This window comes from Callorhinchus milii, unplaced genomic scaffold, assembly GCF_018977255.1.
Source record: "Callorhinchus milii isolate IMCB2004 unplaced genomic scaffold, IMCB_Cmil_1.0 Scaffold2, whole genome shotgun sequence".
In the NCBI taxonomy this organism is placed as follows: Eukaryota; Metazoa; Chordata; class Chondrichthyes; order Chimaeriformes; family Callorhinchidae; genus Callorhinchus; species Callorhinchus milii.
The window spans coordinates 25764865-25783902 of NW_024704743.1; the positions used below are offsets into that span (position 1 = coordinate 25764865).

General features: G+C 41.3%; 1 protein-coding gene across 1 annotated transcript in view; it reads left to right on the top strand.

Annotated features, from left to right (window-relative positions):
- The window catches only part of LOC103176233 (solute carrier family 12 member 7), a 194131-nt gene extending 186919 nt beyond the window's left edge, over positions 1-7212 (top strand). The window contains exon 33 of the mRNA XM_042346217.1: positions 174-7212. Within this exon, the coding sequence (XP_042202151.1) occupies positions 174-265 (92 nt within the window). The 3' untranslated portion in view covers positions 266-7212. The remainder of the gene's footprint in view (positions 1-173) is intronic.
- The last annotated feature ends 11826 nt before the right edge of the window (positions 7213-19038 follow it).

Below are 19038 nucleotides of genomic sequence, written 5' to 3' on the forward strand. Positions count from 1 at the left end.
AAATATTAAGATCAAAATTGCAGCAATACCTCTGAGTTAAAGGAGATGTTTGGTCGCTTTTATTTGTGTTGCTCCTTTAAATAGCTTTGAAGGGGTTTATTTTTAAAACAAAACATTTTGCACCTGCTGTTGGACCTGTTGGTGAGTCAGAACCTTGACTGAATGCTTCACAGATATGGAGTTCCTGGAGGTCTTGACGGAGGGGCTGGACAGAGTGCTGTTGATCCGAGGGTGTGGCAGCGAGGTGATCACTATATACTCGTAGATGATGAATAGGGTGACAAGTCTGGATGAACAGCTGCTACCTGCAGTGCCAGCCAATGTCACAGCGGTGGCGGACAGCGATGGGGTCTTTATTTGTTTGCTGCTTGAACCCACAGTGGTTTGACACCTCGACAGATTATCTGCCTGACAGTGAACGAGCCACGTGAGTCCTTTCGGCGACTTGCTGAGAGATTCAAGTGCCAGCAACACGGGTTTCATTTTGCTCTTAGGAAAACTTGATCAGAAATCATTATTCATTCCGCTCCCCTCCCACCTCCCTCAACATTGACCAGCTCCTGTGGATATTCTGCAAAGTAAAGATGTACCACTGTTTTTGTATTGACCAGTGTGAGAGAAGAAACACATTGGTCCTACTGTTTGCAATGGAAGAAGCGGGATCACAACAAAGCATTGGGTTTGATACTGTTTGTTCTTTCAACAACTGCAAATAATTATATTTTTTAACAAAGCGATAAATGATTCTTGGAAACTCCCGAGCGCATCCTGTTTACTTAGATGGTGGATTATTTTTAAGTTACAAAACTCTGTTATTCGCCCTCTCACCCCAACCCACCCCCACACCCCCAGTCCTTGCGTCTCTGTCTGGGCTACGCATATGGGAGTTGAGGTAGTCTACTCCCAGGTGTCTGCCAATTTTGGTCTTTGCTGACTCAAGAAAGCCCAGAGATTGACCCCTTCAAATTTTACTTTCTTCCCCACCCCACCGGACCCACACATCCCAACCCTGTGGCTAGTGGCCGCTTGAGATTCCTCTTAGCAGCTCAATTGAGTCAAAGATTTGTTTAAGGAGGGAGAGAGAGGGGCAAGAGGTGAACTGAACTGGCGTTCAATTTGCGGTCTGTTCCGACACACTGTACCATCATGTGATTCTACCTACTCAGTTTAAAGGTTCACTTGATGCTGTATTTGTTAATAGCAACTGGGTTTGAACCAAAGCCTTATTCTTTATAGAAATATATATATTATATATTAAAATTATACACAATATAGGACACAATAAACTATTTTTAATGCTGGATATATGAAAATATTTTGTCAAATGCTTTTTTTAAAGGAAAACTAGCATTAAAAATATTGCATATGTTTAAACTTGGTGAAATGCAGGAATCCTGTCTTTCTAAAATAAATCTCCGGTCTTTTTATCTATGAACCTGACAGCTGGTACAGTGGCAGTCAGGAGGTGCATGATGAGTGTATACCAAATGGGGTTGGCTCTCACCATGCACTGCAGATTTTCCCCTGAGCTGAGATAGGCACTTCAGTTATTTTAGAAAAATCTTTTTTTTCCAGAGGACCAAGAGAACCTGTGAAATGTTTTGACACGTTGAGTGCACACCCAGTGCTTCAAAACATCTGTACATTTCACTTGAACTCTGAGAAGTCTATAGTATGCAGATTGCTAAAAATAGCAATCTTAATCCTATTTGTCCCATTATAATTTTTTTTACAAAAAAGCTCTTTTAGGGTTCGCCGTCTGATAGACTCTACGTTGCACTTCTAATCCAACAGTAACACTATTTTATTAGAGTTTTTTTTAGTAATTTATAACTTTTGTACAAATTTCCTGAAACAAACCTTGTTTCATGTGAGATGGCAGCTATGGTGCACTGGCTAGCCATGAACTGTAGACCTTGATGTATGTGGGGTTGGTGCATTAGATGTCTTTTTGTGAGTGTGGTCCCCACAAGAGTGAGTGCCAGCAAATTGGTGGTGAGGATGGACACCCTTGCCGTCAGAAAGCTTATGGGCCTCACCGGTGTGAGTTAACACCATCATACTAAGTCTATTTCCAGAGCAGTGAAGAATTCCATGTTCTCACCTGGCAGTGCCGAATATACTGGAACTCCCCTGTTGTCTTTGTTTTTGTGGAATTTGTGGAAATCTGTTGGTCAGTTACCCAAAGTCTCTTCAAGACGTGAAAAGCTTGTGTGTAGTGGACCTCAGCAATGTGGTATACCTTTTATCTTTCTGTTTATTGTATTGCAAAGCTTAGGGTGGACAACTACTATATGTTGTAAGAACAAATGCGAGGAAGATAGAGAAGGGCAAGAAAGGCAGAAATCCTGCTTTTGCAACATAAACTTGTCAGTAAAACTCTCCCACTTTTATTTTTAATGAGCCCTGTTTTGTGTTCCAAAGATCAAGCAGCCTGTTTTTGCCTTCTATACTTGAAATGAGCATCTAGAAATAAAATTGCAATGTCCGTCAATATTATTGTCTCGTTGTCCAGGTTTAGATGTTACTGCGGAGAAGCATACAAACAAGTCTTTGTTGCTGCTTTGAAGAATATCTGGAAATTCAGGGTAGCCTTTGTTTTGCAAGAACCGTTCTGGCAGCTTATTTGGGTTGCATTTTGTTGTTGATATTTCTCTTGTCTTGTGAGTAAACCTTACAGCAGTAATCTTCAGTACAACATTGATCAGCTTTCAAATGGTGGGCGTGTAAACTCTCCAAAACTTCTGAGGCTCAGTTAGTCTTCCTTCTGGCAAGATCTTTTATTCAAATAGTTTGGGGTTTAATAAGAGTTTTATGGTATTTTGCTATTTCTACTTTAAAGTCATTCCGGTAACTCTCATGAGCTCATATCCCTGACAGATAAAGAAATTGCCCCGCAGTCACTTTAAAAAGGAAGGTTGCAATTTGGCTAATCTTCTGTTACACTCCTGAGATCTTCTCTTTGAAAGCTCTTGTATTTTAACGGATGTATTTGCATTTGTGAGGTTGAAGTATATAAGTTGAGCTCCTACGATGGCCAAATGGGAAAAGACAGAATCCCCACCTATTCTTCAAGTTCCCATGACAATACTTAAGAGTTTTTCTCAGTGCCCTGGTCAACAATCTTATAGATTAATTGATCATTCTCTTCATTGCTATTAGTGGGATCTTGTGAGAAAATAGCTGTCACGTTTGGCCTCAAAAACAAGTCACTACACTTGTCCCTTGAAGGGCTTTTGTGGTAAGCCACTATAAAAAATCAATGTATTTTCTTGTAACCTGCTAATCCACCATTAAAAAGAATGGATAATAATAAAAATAATAAATGGATAAGGTGAGAATGAGGAAGAAGGAAATGTTTCTAAATAACTTGGTGCCTTGTGAGGTCTTACATCATGTAGTAAAGAGCCAATGTTATTATTGTAAGAAAACTTCTCATTTAAAATCCTCTACTCCCCCATACAATAATAATAGTGGAGGTCAGTAACTTGCAGACAATAACCCAATCTTGGGCTGACTTGACAACCTGCCTGAGTATTTCTTCCATTCTCTCTCTCTCTCTCTCTCTCTCTCTCTCTCTCTCTCTCTCTCTCTCACTTTTCCCCCAAACGCCTTTACTGTTCAGTAGAATTGTAGTTTCAGTGCCTGTGAAACTACGTGACTTTGTGACTGTAGCATCCTGTTCCTCCGTATTACCCACACCACCTTGTAGCAAAGAAAAGGAACTTATCAGAAATTGACCATGGCGTTATTCTGCTCCGTGCTGCAGCTGTGAACTATTCTGTTCTGGTCAATGAGTTTTATATAAAAAAATTCTGTGCTCTTATAAATAACTATAGTGAGGATTCAAATATGATGTTATTTTATAAACTAAAATGACATTAGTGCACAGACACAAATCTGTCGTGTTTGTCAAAGTGGCACAGAAGCGCACTAAAAGTATCGCAGCAAACTCACTCCATGAAGCAAAGAGAGCAGAATAAACCCTAATAGAGCCTAATAGGCAGCGCTTTCAAACTGGGTCCCTTATAACGCAAATCAACTTTCAATTACTATAGTGTAATGCAGTTTCAGAGCAGATTTCCCACAGGACATATAGTACTTCTGGTTCCTGGAAGGAGTCCCATTCAGTTTTCCTATTAAAGATTATTGCTAGGAATACTGCATATTAGACCAGTGTTTCATATATTTTATATGTAGAATTATTCACTTTTTAGACTTTTTATTCCAAGTTTGTATCACAGCTCAGGGCAGGGTTGGCATTGAACAACGCACCATGTTATTGCAGTTTTGGTATTAAGCTCTAACGTGCTAATGCCAGCAAATGTTTTTGCTCTGCACTTAGCAAAATGTTAACTAGTTTCTGTGCAGTTATTTGATTGCTGTAATTTTGAGGGTGTTTATCTTGCAGTTTATTTAGCTCATTGTGAAATCCAAGGCCCCTTGGTGTGGGAGGGGTCGTAGGGAAATTAAATTGATTGTTTTTTGTGTCCCTGGGAAAGAACCAACCTTGTGCAGATACAATTGTGATTTCCAAGTTAAAAAATTGTTCACGTAGATCAAGTTTGACTAAATAGGGAGGAAGGAGTATCCAAGCCAACCTCATTCCTAAAAGCAGGTTTTCCATGCATTCTGGGACTCAAAATTCCAAGTGTGCTTAGGCTTAAGGGCATCACCTTAAAATTTATAATTGTATGGAATTTTGGAAAACCGACATAAATGTGGTCTTAATTTGGAAGCTGATTTTCCACAATTCTTTTTGGATGCTGGGGAAAATCAGTTTCAAATTAAAACTGAATGTAGGCAGTTTTCCAGAATTATGACCAGCCTTAAATATTAAGGGAATGGTTTTAAGATTAAGAACATGAGAATTCCCACTCCTCTGGTGCCCACACCTTCCATCTTGACCCATTGGAGACTTGCAGTGAAAATTAGTTTAGGGGAGATATTTGAATCGCTGAGCATGAAAGAAAATGAGTACAAGCCTCGCTGTTAACTTTAAAAAGTTGCCCAACACTTAATATGCTGCGTTCAAGCCTCCCAGAGCTGTTGACTTGTAATTCTGATCATGAATCTGAATACTCTTGACAATGTTGCTGCTTTATAACCAGTTTTCCTTGTATTGTGATCACTGACTGTTTTTATAACTTAACTTTCTCCCTGGTATCAGCAGAAGCTGCATTATCGCCCATGGAGCATTTCAAGCACTGGTGATCTTTAGGTCTTTCATCATTGATCACAACGTTGTGAATAAAAGCATTATATAGTTTATATTGTGTGTGTGTGTTTGTGTATATACTGTACACTGTGTTTAGTTGACCCATCAGTATCTACTGTACACATTTTATAGGTTCCTTTATGGGCAGTGACTGTGGATATTTTACTTCAAGGATTTTTTTTGATCGCAATCAAAAGAAAACTCATGTTGTGTGTTATAATTGCATCATGTGGTGTCTAAATCCTAAATGTTTTTGTAATAAAGCCTCTCACTCTGTTGTATGATCGCAGTATATTGAGAAATTAGTATATTTTTCAGGGCTTGATCCAAAACTGAGGTGAGGTATTCCTTTCGGATTCTAATTCGGACTTTTGGAATCTCCGATATGTGCTGTATGTTAAGTGTCCGTTTCCCAAATCCCCTCCTTTTTTTAATATCTGTGTAGGAATCATCCTAATAATTCACAGAATTTATTGTGTAGTGTGTTTTGGTGGTACAGCAGTTAGTTTTGAAGCTTTGTATTTGAAGTCTCCTGAGAAATTAAAGCTTAATTTCAATGTTTCTTTTTCTGTTAAAATTTAGATTTGTAGAAAGCTGAAATAGTAGAAAATCAAACTGTTTTTTTCTCAAGTATTTGGAACTAATCACAAATGATTAGTGATTTAATAATGTTTCTTTTCATTCTATTCTCCATCCTTTCTCCCACCCCATCATATCATGCAAGACTTTAGCATTGAAATCCTCCCTTTGAGGGGGAAGATAGTGAAAAGCTTGTATTAACAAGGTATGAGTGGGTGGTTGGTTTTATAAACTTTAATGATACCTCCTTAGTGAATGACCAGTACATTGTGACTGAGGGCATGCACACAATGCAACTCGTAAGAACCAAGCATGTTCCTGTGATGTACAAAGGCCATGAAGTGTATGATCAGGGTTTCTAAATAGAATTACATACTGTTACACAGCTCCGAAACCGGTTATTCGGCTCAATTAATCTGTGCCGACTATTCCACGTGAGCCTCCATCCCTTATAATGCCTCCCTCCCACCATACCCGTCTATTCCCTTCTCCCAAGCAGACGCGTCATGAATTGAGAAATTGTTACTATTATTATTTAGTTTTTGGATAGCGGCTCTTATTTGTGAAGTCATTGTCCTTGTGAAAAAAAACTTTAACAAACTGTCTTTTTTTTGTGTGGGTGGGGGAGACGGCTAAGTGGTTGTAGGTCCGGATGTGTTTTAAGCCAGTTTTTGTTGCACTGCTGTGGCTCTTGAGAGTAATGCAACAAAGCATAGAATTCACACGTTGGTGTTGTGAATTTATCCCCAAAATGGGTTTGCTGAAAACATTTATTGCTCTGAAGAATTACTGAACTCCTTTGAAGCGGTTCCTGAAGTCAGCAATTGCGCTGTCGAATATATGATGTTACTGTAAGGAAGGAACACGAGTAGCACGTGCTCACACCAGGGGCTCAGTGTCAAGAAATCGCTTGGCTGAATTGAGTGATCTTTATGCATCCCAAATACTTTCTCATTTGCATCCATCAGTTACACATGCGATACATGTCTGGATTTACTGAGCTCCTAGATGTGCAGAATAACATTCATTGTGCTACAGCAGCTCTTTAAAGTAACAGGAATACAATAGCAATAGGCATCCATTGCTGGTAATGGGCAACAGGTAAATCAACACTTGAAAGAAAGAAGCTAAAGATTTGGATTTGACAAAAAATACTAATCTGCCTCTCTCCTTCGTTCCGGTGCTGATTTATTGCTGTGTGCTTTCAGCATCCTCCGGATCACATTTCAGATTTCCAGCATCGAGTTTTCCTTTTTTATTTGGACTGTGTTGTAAACTGTTATCTTGTACAGAGGGTACCCTGTGCGGCTCAGGCTGATCTGTAATTTATTATCATTCTGTGTTGGGTTCAAACAAAGTGATCATGGTCGTATGTGTTTTTTTTTGTTACATGCAATAAACGTTTTAATTCAAAATACATGGTCTGATCAGAGCTTTGTTCAAATGCTTTTAACAGGCATCAACCTGCTCCATGTTCCTCACCCTGCCTGCTCCGTGATCGGCGATCGGGCCTTCAGTCTTTCTGCCTCCACCAACTGGAACTCCATCCCGGAGACCCAATGTCTCACTCTCTCCCTTGACTCATTCAAAGCCTGTCTCAAGACTTTCCTTTTTGACCATGCATTCGGTCATCTTCCCTTCTCCACCCTCCCTTGCCCCTCCACCCCTCTCTGATCCCAATCCACAGCTTACATCGGGAGGACATCCCAAGCCGCTGTATAAATTCAATTTCTTGCTGTTGACAGATGTGTAATGTGTACAAATGTCCAACTTGTACTCTAAAGCATTGATTTTGAGATATTTTGAAATTAGAATATACAACAACTTGCATTCAGTACCCTTCACATAGGGAACTTCTGAGAGATGGGATTGGATGCCTTTGGGGAGGAGGCAAGGTGGCCATGGGTATGTTTGAAGAGGTAATAGGATTTGAAGCAGGACTCTAAGCCAGAAAGAGGGGTGGGGGGGGTGAGACAGAGCAGTAAAAGGGAGGGAGTTCCAAAGATTAGAAGCATAGGAACTGAAGGCTTAACCACCAATGGTGACGTGGGAGACCACAACAAGTTTGAGTTAGCTAAGTAGAGGGGGTGAACAGTAGGGTAAGTGGGTATCAGAGAGATAAAGAGGTGTCAGAGAGTAGATGGGTTTGTAGGTGAGAGCAAGGAGCTTGAAATCAATCCATTGAGAGCTGTGGAGACTGGTGGGGTGCTGGATGACTGGAGTTTTGATCGGGTGAGGAAGTGGGTGGCAGAGTTTTGGATGAGGTGCAACTTGTTAGTGGTGGGTTTAGGGATACCAGTGAGGAGTGTGTTGGAAAAGTCAATGGGATGTAACAAAGGTGTGAACGAGTGTTAATAACCAAAAAAACTGGTTGTTTCTTATCCCACTCCATACGCAATGCTGTTTACCATTCTTTCTTATCCAGGTAGCTGATATTAACATCAGCTGCAGACTCTTGCAATGAATAACGATCCCCACAACATTTGCACATAGTTGGTCATGGAATATAGTTGTCCCTTCACAACATGATCTCTACAGGAAGAAGATCAAGGCACAAGACTCTGGAGCCTAATTTGCAAGTTCTGCGAAAGGATTTGCGAGTAGTGAATCTTGCAGCTATCTGTCTGAGCCTGAACTCCCCTCAGAATCCAATGTCAGTTCCAACTACTGTGAAGCCAGATTCTGGCTAAAGGAGGCTCTGGGGGAGTACTAGAAGGTCAGCTTGAAACACATCATGTACCTGCAGAATGTGCTGTATGCTAATCCTCCACAAATTAAACTCCATTGTTAACAATGGGGGTAAGAAGGCAGAAGTAAATGTTACCAAAAACTCAAAGGAAATGTGGTTTTAATAATGGGAATGTGTGGATTGGTAAACTAAGGTTTTTTAATGACTTTGTTTGGGGATAAAATAAATAATAAATAATAATCCTTGCATTTGATATAGCGCTTTTCACGTCTTCTCGACGTCTCAAAGTGCTTCACAGAATATATTGTAAAGTGAATTGACCGTATATTTGTGGGCGAAACGCGGCAGCCAATTGCGCACAGCAGTGTCCCACAAACAGTCGTGGATTGAAAATGACCAATGTATTATTGTTTTTTGTTTTTAGAGGGATTATTATTAGGCATGTAGAGTAAGGAAACTTGCCCAAGGTTTTGCCCTGCCTGGAATTGAACCCAGGTGTCTTGCTTGCAAGGCGAGTGCTCTAACCGCTGAGCTACAGGACTCCACAAATACAGGACTCCACATTGGTCGATCACTATTAGTTCCACTGATATTTGTGAAGTGAGTCATGTGAGAGCAAAGGCAGAGTAACAGTAGCACCCCCTCCTCTCTGCTGACACCCCAACCTTTCACCTACGGTGACGGTCTCTAACAGTAATCGTACATCTGCAAGAGGCAATGGCTTGCACATGGGGAAACTCTTGCAATGGTTCCACAAGAGCATTCTGTTGATCCCCGTAACTTCCCCAGTGACTGAGGTATCTGTGCAAGAGAAAGGCAGCAAAACCACTTTATGAACAGGAAACCTTTGACCCCTTTGGTCTGATGTTAGCAAATTAGAATTAGGGGTACATGCATAGCATTTTGCATAGAAAATAAAAATGGCTGGAATGAGGTCATTGACAAGGTAGGGTTTACAGGGCTATGGAAGAAGAAGGCTCGATGGCCTGTTCCAGTTTTGTGTCTCAAACTGGCACAAGTTAACAGTGCTGGAAATAGTACAGTGCATTATGGATTCTGCTTCAAGCTAAGCTTTGAACTGATTTTTTTTGCCTCCTACAGACAGCAAGAAATGTTCAATATCCGAGTAACTTTTTTGACTGCTTGGATTTCTACCAAATGCCTGAAATCTGCCCTGTCTCTAGTATTTCCAATGCTAACAATTCAAGAAGCCGAGGCGTTGAGCAGATTTTATTCAAATCCTTTAACATTTTAGATCAGGATGTAAGTGTCTCAAACCCACCAAGAGCAAATTCCCTCAAAGCTAATTTGTTTTAAAATATAATCCTCCCAATGCACACAGGCACTCAGGACAATGCCCCAAGAGTCTTTCTTCTCATCTCCCTTCCCTTTTCCGTCATTGACAGTGTCTCGAGACCAAAGGGAATAGTCTTTTATGCAGTAGGAAACTAGGAAAGTGTCAGCATGATCAGCTGGTTCAATTCTTGGTGGTGCATTTACAATTTAAATCTTTTTCAATCTCTATGTATTTTTATGGGAATCCAAAATATATTGATAGTACAGAAAGAGGCCATTCAGGCCTTGTACTAGCTCACCCACTGGCTTGCTTTACAATTATCCAATTTCCCTGCTCTTGCCCCATAGCCTTAAACCACGGTCACCTCCGCTTCCACCTTCACCAATGGAGGGGGGGAGCCCTCCCTTTGCTTAGCACCCTCTGGCTTAATCAAGTGCTGAAGGATTTTGTCCTATTTTAAGGGCACTATACAAATATGTTATTGTTTCAACAAGTATAAAATCCATTGGCTCATACAATTTTCCACTCATGAAGGCGATTTTCCACTCGTCAAGGCAACAGCAAATGTTAGCCATCAGCAGATGTTTAAGAACTCATCCAGTTCTGGGGAACAACAGTGACATTTGTAAAGTGCCTTTCATGTCAGGAGGATGTTCCAAGGCATTGGGTGTTTAAGAACTCAGGCAGTTATGGGGAACTGGATAATATGGGGTTCATGCCCAAGATCCTCCTCACACTGATCTCCCAATATCAACAGTGCTTGAGAGGTGCAAAGGGAAGATTAAATGTTTCCAGTGGAGGAGGGGGAGTTGAATTTGCAAGTGTGATTTATATTGTAGGAAATTCTGAATAACAATTATTTCAAATTTTTTCACGCAGAGGCTAGTGGAGATCTGGAACTCTCTCTCCCCCAAAACGTTATGGATGATGATCTATTCACATTTTCAAGACTGAGGTGGATAAATATTTGTTAGGTCAGGGAATCAAAGGATTCGGGGCAAAGGCAGGTTTATTGGAGTTGAGGCACAGAACAGCTATGATTTTATAGAATGGCAAAACAGGCACGAGGGGCTGAATGGCCTACTCCGTTCTTATTGTTCCTATTTAATTCATTTCTTGTTAGATCTTAAGATACAGGACAACTGCATCTGGTCCTGTAATTTAACTAATTGGGAGCATCCAAGTCATAAATAAGAAATTAATTGAGGGATTTAAGAGAGATGTGTAGTTACTTGAGCAGTAGAGATACTAAGGGAGCAGGTGAGGTTAACACATCTCATTAAGGTGGTGCTGCAACAGTATCAGAATTGTTTCCAGTGCAACTAATTTGTATTTTTAGAGGTCTAATTCAGTAACGAAGATGAAAACTGCATGTACTAAAGTAAATTAAAAGCCTGGAAGCAGATTAAATGAATGTGGGTATAACTTGCCTACCAAAAACAAGTCATTCCACTTTTCCATAAATCCTTTTGAAGTCACTTGAGACATCCTCTTGACTTGAAAAGTACCACAGCAAATGATTATTATTTTACTTTACAACATGCTGAATTGGGAGGATGGTAAGGTGGCTATTTTGGAACGATGGGCCAATCTGCAAATATCTAAGACGTAGGACATGGAATGGTCTGGCAGAATGGGCTCGATGGACTTCTTCATAACTTTTGATGTTTTTGTGTAATATCTGGTACCATCATTAGGTGGAGCTAAACGACAATCTTTTTTTTCCCTCCACTGTTTGTTAATAAAATTACATTCCTTGTAAAATGGAAAAATGTGTGTGGTGTGTTTGAGCCCTGACGAAAATAGAACAAAAATAAAAGAAGCGATTGCTGACTGGGTGAGCTTCAGGAGGGCTGGTCGTCCAATGTGTTCTTTTACGATAGAACAGTACTAATAGTATCCTGGGAGAAGGCTCCACACTATCCTGTCCTCTTTCCTGGAGGACCTGTGGGGTTCAAGAAAACAACAGGAATGAAATAGAAAAAAAGAGCAAAACTTTCACATTCATATAAACAACACTTGAATTGAGGAAGGCTGATAAAGTTTGCGCATGGGGCATTCAGCTCACAGTCTAGGCTGACACTCTAGTACAGTGCTGGGGGAGTGCTACCTATGTCAGAGGTGCCATTTTTTGAATGGACATTAAATTGAAGTCCTGTCTACTTGCTCAGGTGGATGTTAAAGATCCCATGATTTGTAAAGACAAGGGAGTTTCTTCCAGTGTCCTGGCCAACAATCCCTCAGATAGGAATGGTCATTCATTTCATGGCTAGTTTTTGGACATTGCTGTGTGCAAATTGGCTGCTGTGTTTGCCTAAAAACGCATACAGTCACTACACTTTACAGTAAATCCTGTGAAGTGCTTTGCAACATCTTAATGACGTGATAAGGTGATGTGTCAAATGCAAAGATTATTTGTATTATGATTTGAGAAACAAGTTCATGGTGCTCAGAGGATAATACAAGTTAATAGTGACTTACCCAGCTGATACAATTAAACAAGCAATGATTTATTTACAGCTTCATTGCCTGCGTCCTCACTTATATCAAACTCTGCACACCCATCAGGTCAACCCTCGCGAGGCTCCACTTGCGCCCTGTATCTGAAAGGACTGATGTCAAGATCTTTCCCTCACATACAAATCCCTCTGCACCTTAGCACCTTCCTACCTCTCTGACCTGCTCATGTCCCATGCCTCTGCCCGTCCCTTCACTCAACTAATACAGCTTTGCTGCAAGTCCTCTGATTGCTCCACGTCATCATCGGCGGCCGTACCTTTAGCCACTGCTTGTCTCAATCCCTCTGTCTCACCACAGCTTTATCTATCTTTAAATCCTACTTTAGAAGTTACCCCCAGGCCTATGCTCACCTCCCCTCCCACTTCCCCCTTGCTCAGTATCTCGATTACTGTACAGCGCTCCAAGACATTATTCTGTGTAAAGGATGCTATATACTTGCAAGTTGGTATTGTTGCAATTCCTTCACTTCATAGTGGTTTCTGAAGCATTGTTGAGGTCTGTGCTGAATACCACTAAGTCTGACACAAGAAAGAATAAAGAAAAGGAACAAGAGCAGTTCAAAGCAGTTTCTGTCTTTTTGCTGATGCCAGAATGAATGAAAGGAAATACTTTGGGTTTTGTCCAATGGATTTAAGAGGATGTTACTTGCAAAGCAGCCAAAGGGTCTGAATTAAAGCCCTGAGGTGAAGCATTTTCCATCATCCTTCACAAAGAATAATATACTTTGAGGAGCCCCTTCATGTTTCTTTCATAAAGAAAAAGAAATCTAGAAATGGTTTTCAAGCCATTCCTGTCTACTGAGAGGCCACCGTTTAATCTCTCTGACTTTGACCTGTTTTTATTTCACAGGCTGATTGTTTTCATTCACCCTCTCTTTTCCCTTCAGGATGTTGGTATAAAAGTTACAGGCATCCAGTTGTGCTTTAACTGTGCAAAGTGGGAAGTAAATTGAGGTTTCATTCAGGCAGTCTCGATCTCCCTTTTTACAAATATCAATTTACCCCCCTCCCCCACCACCCTCCACTCAAGAAAAATAATGCCAGGTTGCCATTGAAGCTCGATTCCTTCAAAAATACTTCTTGAAATGTTTTGCTTTCAGGAACAATTTAATAATAATCCTTGTACGCCCTCGCACCTCCCTGTGTATCCGATTTGCTTACCCCCCCCCCCCCCACCCCACTCCACCACCGCTCCGCTCGGCTGGCTCCAGCCTCCTGTTCATCTGTCCCCCCCTCCATTCCACCATCGGCGGCTTTGCTTTCAGCTGCTACGCCCCGAAGTTCTGGACCTTCCTCCCTCTGCTTTGACCCCTCCCCATTTTCAAATCCCGCCTAAAGACCTTCCTTCTTGATCGTGCTTATGGTCACCTTCTCTCTTCCTCTTCCCCTGGGTCAGAGTCAGACTCCACCACTATCAAGTGCTCCAGGATGCTACTCTGCATGAAAGGCGCTATATAAATGCGAGTTGTTGTTGTGTTTCAGACTACTGAAACTAGTGAAATGTAAGTCCATTTTGTTTGGCAAATGATTTCCCACTGTCTCTTCGTTCTCTGCAAATAACTAGCTCCCAGCTGGTGCTAACCAAGAGGTCATGGAAATAACTAGCCTTGAGGAGGCGCTGCAAATAAATGTTTTAATGTCATGGAGAGGGATGGTGGACTATAAAAAAGTAAGTTCTTATCTGCAAAGGTCCCAGGATTGAAAACTCTGCTAGAAGCTTAACACGTTGGTTTTCAAACTAGGTTTGTCCTTCTATTTGTTAGGAAGTATCACAATATTGACCTCTCCATTTCCACTTCACTTCCTTCCTCTAGACAAGGGTCTGGCCTGCACTCAATGATCAGGAACTCAGCGAGGAGAGAGCTCTAGGCGCCAAGCCTCTTTACAATGCAATGCCCTAACACTAAAAATTATTGATTTGAAAAAAAGACGTATGATTGATGGCGCAAAAAACACGGTTGTAGCAGTCCTAAAGGCTATTGGTTCAGTTGCCTTGCACGTTTGTTTTCCTTAGGCAAGTTTCCTCGCTCCTCACGCCTCTGTTAACCTAGTAGTAAGTAGGAACCCGTTGTTAGTCGATTGACAGATCACTTTCCAGGAGTAATATTCCCTTCAATAAATAAATAATTTGATCACTCAATGCATGACTATTTGTGGGACACTGCTGTGCGCAAATAGCTGCCGATTTCGCCCACAAAAAAAATGCAGTTTACACTTTACAACAACAAAATTACATATGTATAGCACCTTTCACGTCGGGACTTTACAGTATATTCTGGTAAAAGTTTTGAGACATCTCAATGTCATGATGAGGCACTATATCAATTGCAAGGATTATTATTCTTGAAGCCTATAAGTCATTCTTTTAAAAAAAGATTGGGGTCTAAAAAAGATTTGTAAACAACGATTCCTGCAGGTAACTGAATGTGTGTGTGCCGACTTCCCATCGGTCAACATGACATATATCTAGCCATCACTAGGATTCAATATTTGCGAATCCAAATGCGGGACAAAGTTACTCAGCTGGTCAATGTGTTAAACCTCCAGCAGAGTCTTTGGTGTGGGCTAATTTTAGCTGTTCCAGCGTTAATCTTCAGGAATTCTGCTTGGTGGAAAACTCCCTGATATGATGAGATGTCACGAATAATGATTGTGTTACGCACTCATCATACCCAAGTGATGCTGTAATTGGCAATTTAAAGATGAAAGCCAAGGTCAAGTCTTTTATCAATCAGTTCATACTTGCTTTGTGGCAGGAGCTCTGTGAGCAGATAATAAGCCGAATCGATAACAACTTTTAGGAGAGAAGCCTAGATAATTATTTGGGGAGGAGAAGTTTGCAGGGCTATGGGGAGAAAGCGGGGGAGTGGGATTGATTTGGATAGCTCTTTTCAAAGAGCCAGCATGGACACGATGGGCCGAATGGCCTCCTTCTGTCCTGTGTAATTCTATGATTCTATGAAAATGAATGCCGTGGGGTCAAATTAATGGTATTTCTTAAAGTATTTCTTGTTGAGCAATGTTACTTCAAGTGGCTATTCCTTCCAGTAACTGGAATAAATGACCCATGTTGTTCCAATTTGAGGTAAGTGCTGCTCTGAAAATAGTTTGAATCAGAGGAACATTGATGTCACAGATTTCTATCAGTTAAAAAAAATATAAAATCAAGTGCTGTATTTTTATTGCAGCTCTCCGGTTTTATAGCGTTTTATAAAGTGTATCGTTTAGTACTCCACAATGTTTGAATCCAATCCATCGTTGGCAAAGTCGCTCAAACTTCAGCATCTCAGTCAACTGAAGGTCATTTTCAACCACTCGTAGTTTAGTATTTAACTGATCTCAAACTTGCTCGCTTTCATTGATTTTTATCCCCCAGCAGTGTTCTTCAGCTGGGAGGATGTTCCAACAAGTTTAATTGTTGTGCCAGCACACAATGCCACAGAGTGCTTCTGTTTTCTCTCTGTCGATAGTTTCTTACTGGCTTGTAACGCAATAATGATCTTGCGGATTGCTCTGAATAGGGTAATATTATCGTACCTTTACAACTAATTGCACATCTTGGCAGTAAAAGTGATGCCTGGTTTAGCTTAGCAGTCGAGTGGAGACTTCAGGTGATGGATTTGGAGCTGACTGGATGCCAACAGCTCTCAAAGAGAAATCCGGTTTGCACTGGCTCAAGAGTGTGAGGAAGTTGAATTAATGCGTACGTTTGGAGCCAAAGTATCCTTAGCCGACATCAAAAAAAAATTCAATTTGAAGTTTAAAAGATTCAGTGGCCCTTAAGTTTTTCAAAAGTATCAAAAACTTTCGAAATGGCGACGTAATAATAAATTCAGCCAGGAGCATGCCATGAACCTAATGCCACATTACATGAAGATTCATCTCATCCCCCGAACATGCACACACACACGCACACAGGTGAGCACCCACACACACACACACACTAGTGGTAGTGCTTCTGGTGCGCATTACCTTATTTGATTATTTCAATTATTTCACAATTTTTCACCCAAAGGATAGTGGAAATCTGGAACTCTCTCCCCAAAAGGCTGTGGTTGCTGGATCCATTCACATGTTCAAGACTGAGGTGGAGACATATTTCTTAGGTCAGGGTATCAAGGGATATGGGGCAAGGGCAGGTAATTGGAGTTGAGATGCAGGTCAGCCATGATCTTATAGAATGGTGGAACAGGCTCGAGGACTGAATGGCCTACTCCTGTTCCTATGTTCCTAAAAGATTTGGAGTTATTAGGTGAAGTGAGAGATGTGTTAATGGAACCATATAACATTTGATAGACCAATGGTCTTCTTCTGCCTGAAAGTGTTCTGAAATAATCCATCCCCATCCCACCCCCCCACCCCCACCCCCCCGCCCTACCACTATTTTGGAATAAGGGAAGTAAGCCCCTTGAGCTCAGTGAAATACTGTGAGGTGCTATTATCTTGCTTTCCTGCTTCGAGTTGCTGTTGGTTTTGAAGTGGGATCGGCTTTTCAGGTGCTGCTTTATAAGAAACGATTTATTTGAGTCATTATCCTGCAAAGCTGCGATGAAAGGCCTTGATGCAAGATCCTAACTGAACTTTAGGCAGTATTCCTGTACAACTCTGAGACAGAGAGCTCTTTGAAAAGTTAAACTCCTAAAAGCATCAAGATTAACTCTCATGTCTCTTTTACTATTCACATTCACATTATTGTCTATTACTTGGTATTATTTTTTGTTTAAACAGTGAGCGACTCCTGGTGACATAGTTTGCACTGGCTATGGGGTGAAAGGAAGCTGAATTAATGCGTACAAATGGAGCCAAAGTATCCTTAGTTAATAACTGGCTCCACTGATGTCAACTCAGCTCCACTACAATGCTGGCTTCAGTTACTCAGGAAAGGTTAGAGTCCCTCACAGTGTTATCATCGCTCACTGTTTAGGTAAAGTAATAATAATAATAATCCTTGCATTTTATATAGCGCCTTATTACTTCTTCGCGGCGTCTCAAAGCGCTTCACAATATATACTGTAAAGCGTAGTGACTGTGTGTTTTGTGGGCAAAACACGGCAACCAATTGCATACAGCAGTGTCCCACAAACAGTCAGGGATTGCGTGACCACATTATTATTATTTTGAAGGGATTATTACCCCGGAAAACGATCTGCTAATCGACTAACAATCGGGTTCCGACTTACAACTGGATAAACAGAGGTGTGTGTGTTGGTGGAGTAAGAAAACTTACCTGCCCAGGAATCAAACCTGGGTCCTCTCGCTTGTGAGGCTAGCGCTCTAACCACTGAGCTACAGGACTCCACACACATAGAGAGACACACACACAGTCACACGTATATAGAGATACACACACACACATAGAGAGACAGACACATAGACACGCAGACTCATCCACAGACTCTCTCTCACTCTCTGTAAAATGTTGAAACAACATCAGCAATGGAAAGAACAAAAGGGAAATTTCTGTTCATACTAACTCTTTGAGGAGTCCCAAGGGTGAGAGACTCTATTGAAGTTAACAACACAATAGTCTACTGTAAAGACCCCACTGGCTGTAAAGACGCCACAGAACAATTTTCCAAAATTAATGACTTGATTAGAAATAGAAGCAGTAGTAAAACAGCTCTGGCAGAGAGTTCCTGAATGGGGAATTACTGCATTATCAGTAGCCTTCACTGACATTGTTCAATAACATCTCTGATGTTTGTTATAGCCTTCGGCTGAGGTACATTTCCATTGCCCCTGGAGAGATATCAGTGCTCATGTTATCGCTCATGAAATCTAGCATGTGTTCAAGAGAAATCTGAGGATGCTGCAAAGAAATGTCAGGTCGGGTGGCTCAAATGTGTCGCTGGAGACGTTTTGAACTTTGCACTTTGAAATGTGTTGCACACGCTGAAGGCATCAAGTACTTCAATGTGGTTGATGGTTCATTAAAGCCATTTCCTGTTTTAGACCAACCATTTTAAACTGCCATCAACAGAGGTGAAAGTGCCTTTTATCGTGCTCCAGGCATTGTGTACATGCACATCAGTCACTCAAAAGTCCACGCACTCAGCAGCACTTAACACTGTATATATAGGGTACTAACAAGAGGATCATAACATGCCACTGATAGTCCACGAGTGAGCCTGATAACTCCTGAGTGATGAAGTGAGCCGTGACACTTGTACGTGATTGATTCCTCCAGTGCGGATACCTGTTACACTGTTGTTTACAGACTTTTTTTTAGAATTGAAATACCACTTGGTTCAGACAGGTAACTAAGGTCAACAAAGCACTCCACAGGGTTAGAGCCTTCTCTGGCTGGGAGGTTGTGGGCGAGGAGGGGTGGTGGGGGTTTGGGGGGTCAGCAAGAAACTTCTGCAACATCACCAGAACAGAAAAATGCTGCGAGTCTTCAGGAGGCTGATCAGCATTTGAAAGAGAAAGACGGGTTGTGGGTGACCCCATCCTCAGGCACTTTCCAAACATTAACCGGACTTCCTTCTTTCAGAACCCCGGGAGGCCCACTGTGCATTTCCAGCATTTTTTTGCTCATTCGCTCACTTCATGGCTGTCTGGGAGACGTTGCTGTGATGCCAATCGGACAGTTGGGTGGCAACAACAACAACAGCTTGCATTTATACAGTGCCCTTCAGAACAACATCAACAAGTATGCCACCACACAGGAGGGTCTGAAATAACACTGCTTTTGTCAGAGTTGTACTATATGTGGGGCAAATGTGCAGTATGTGAT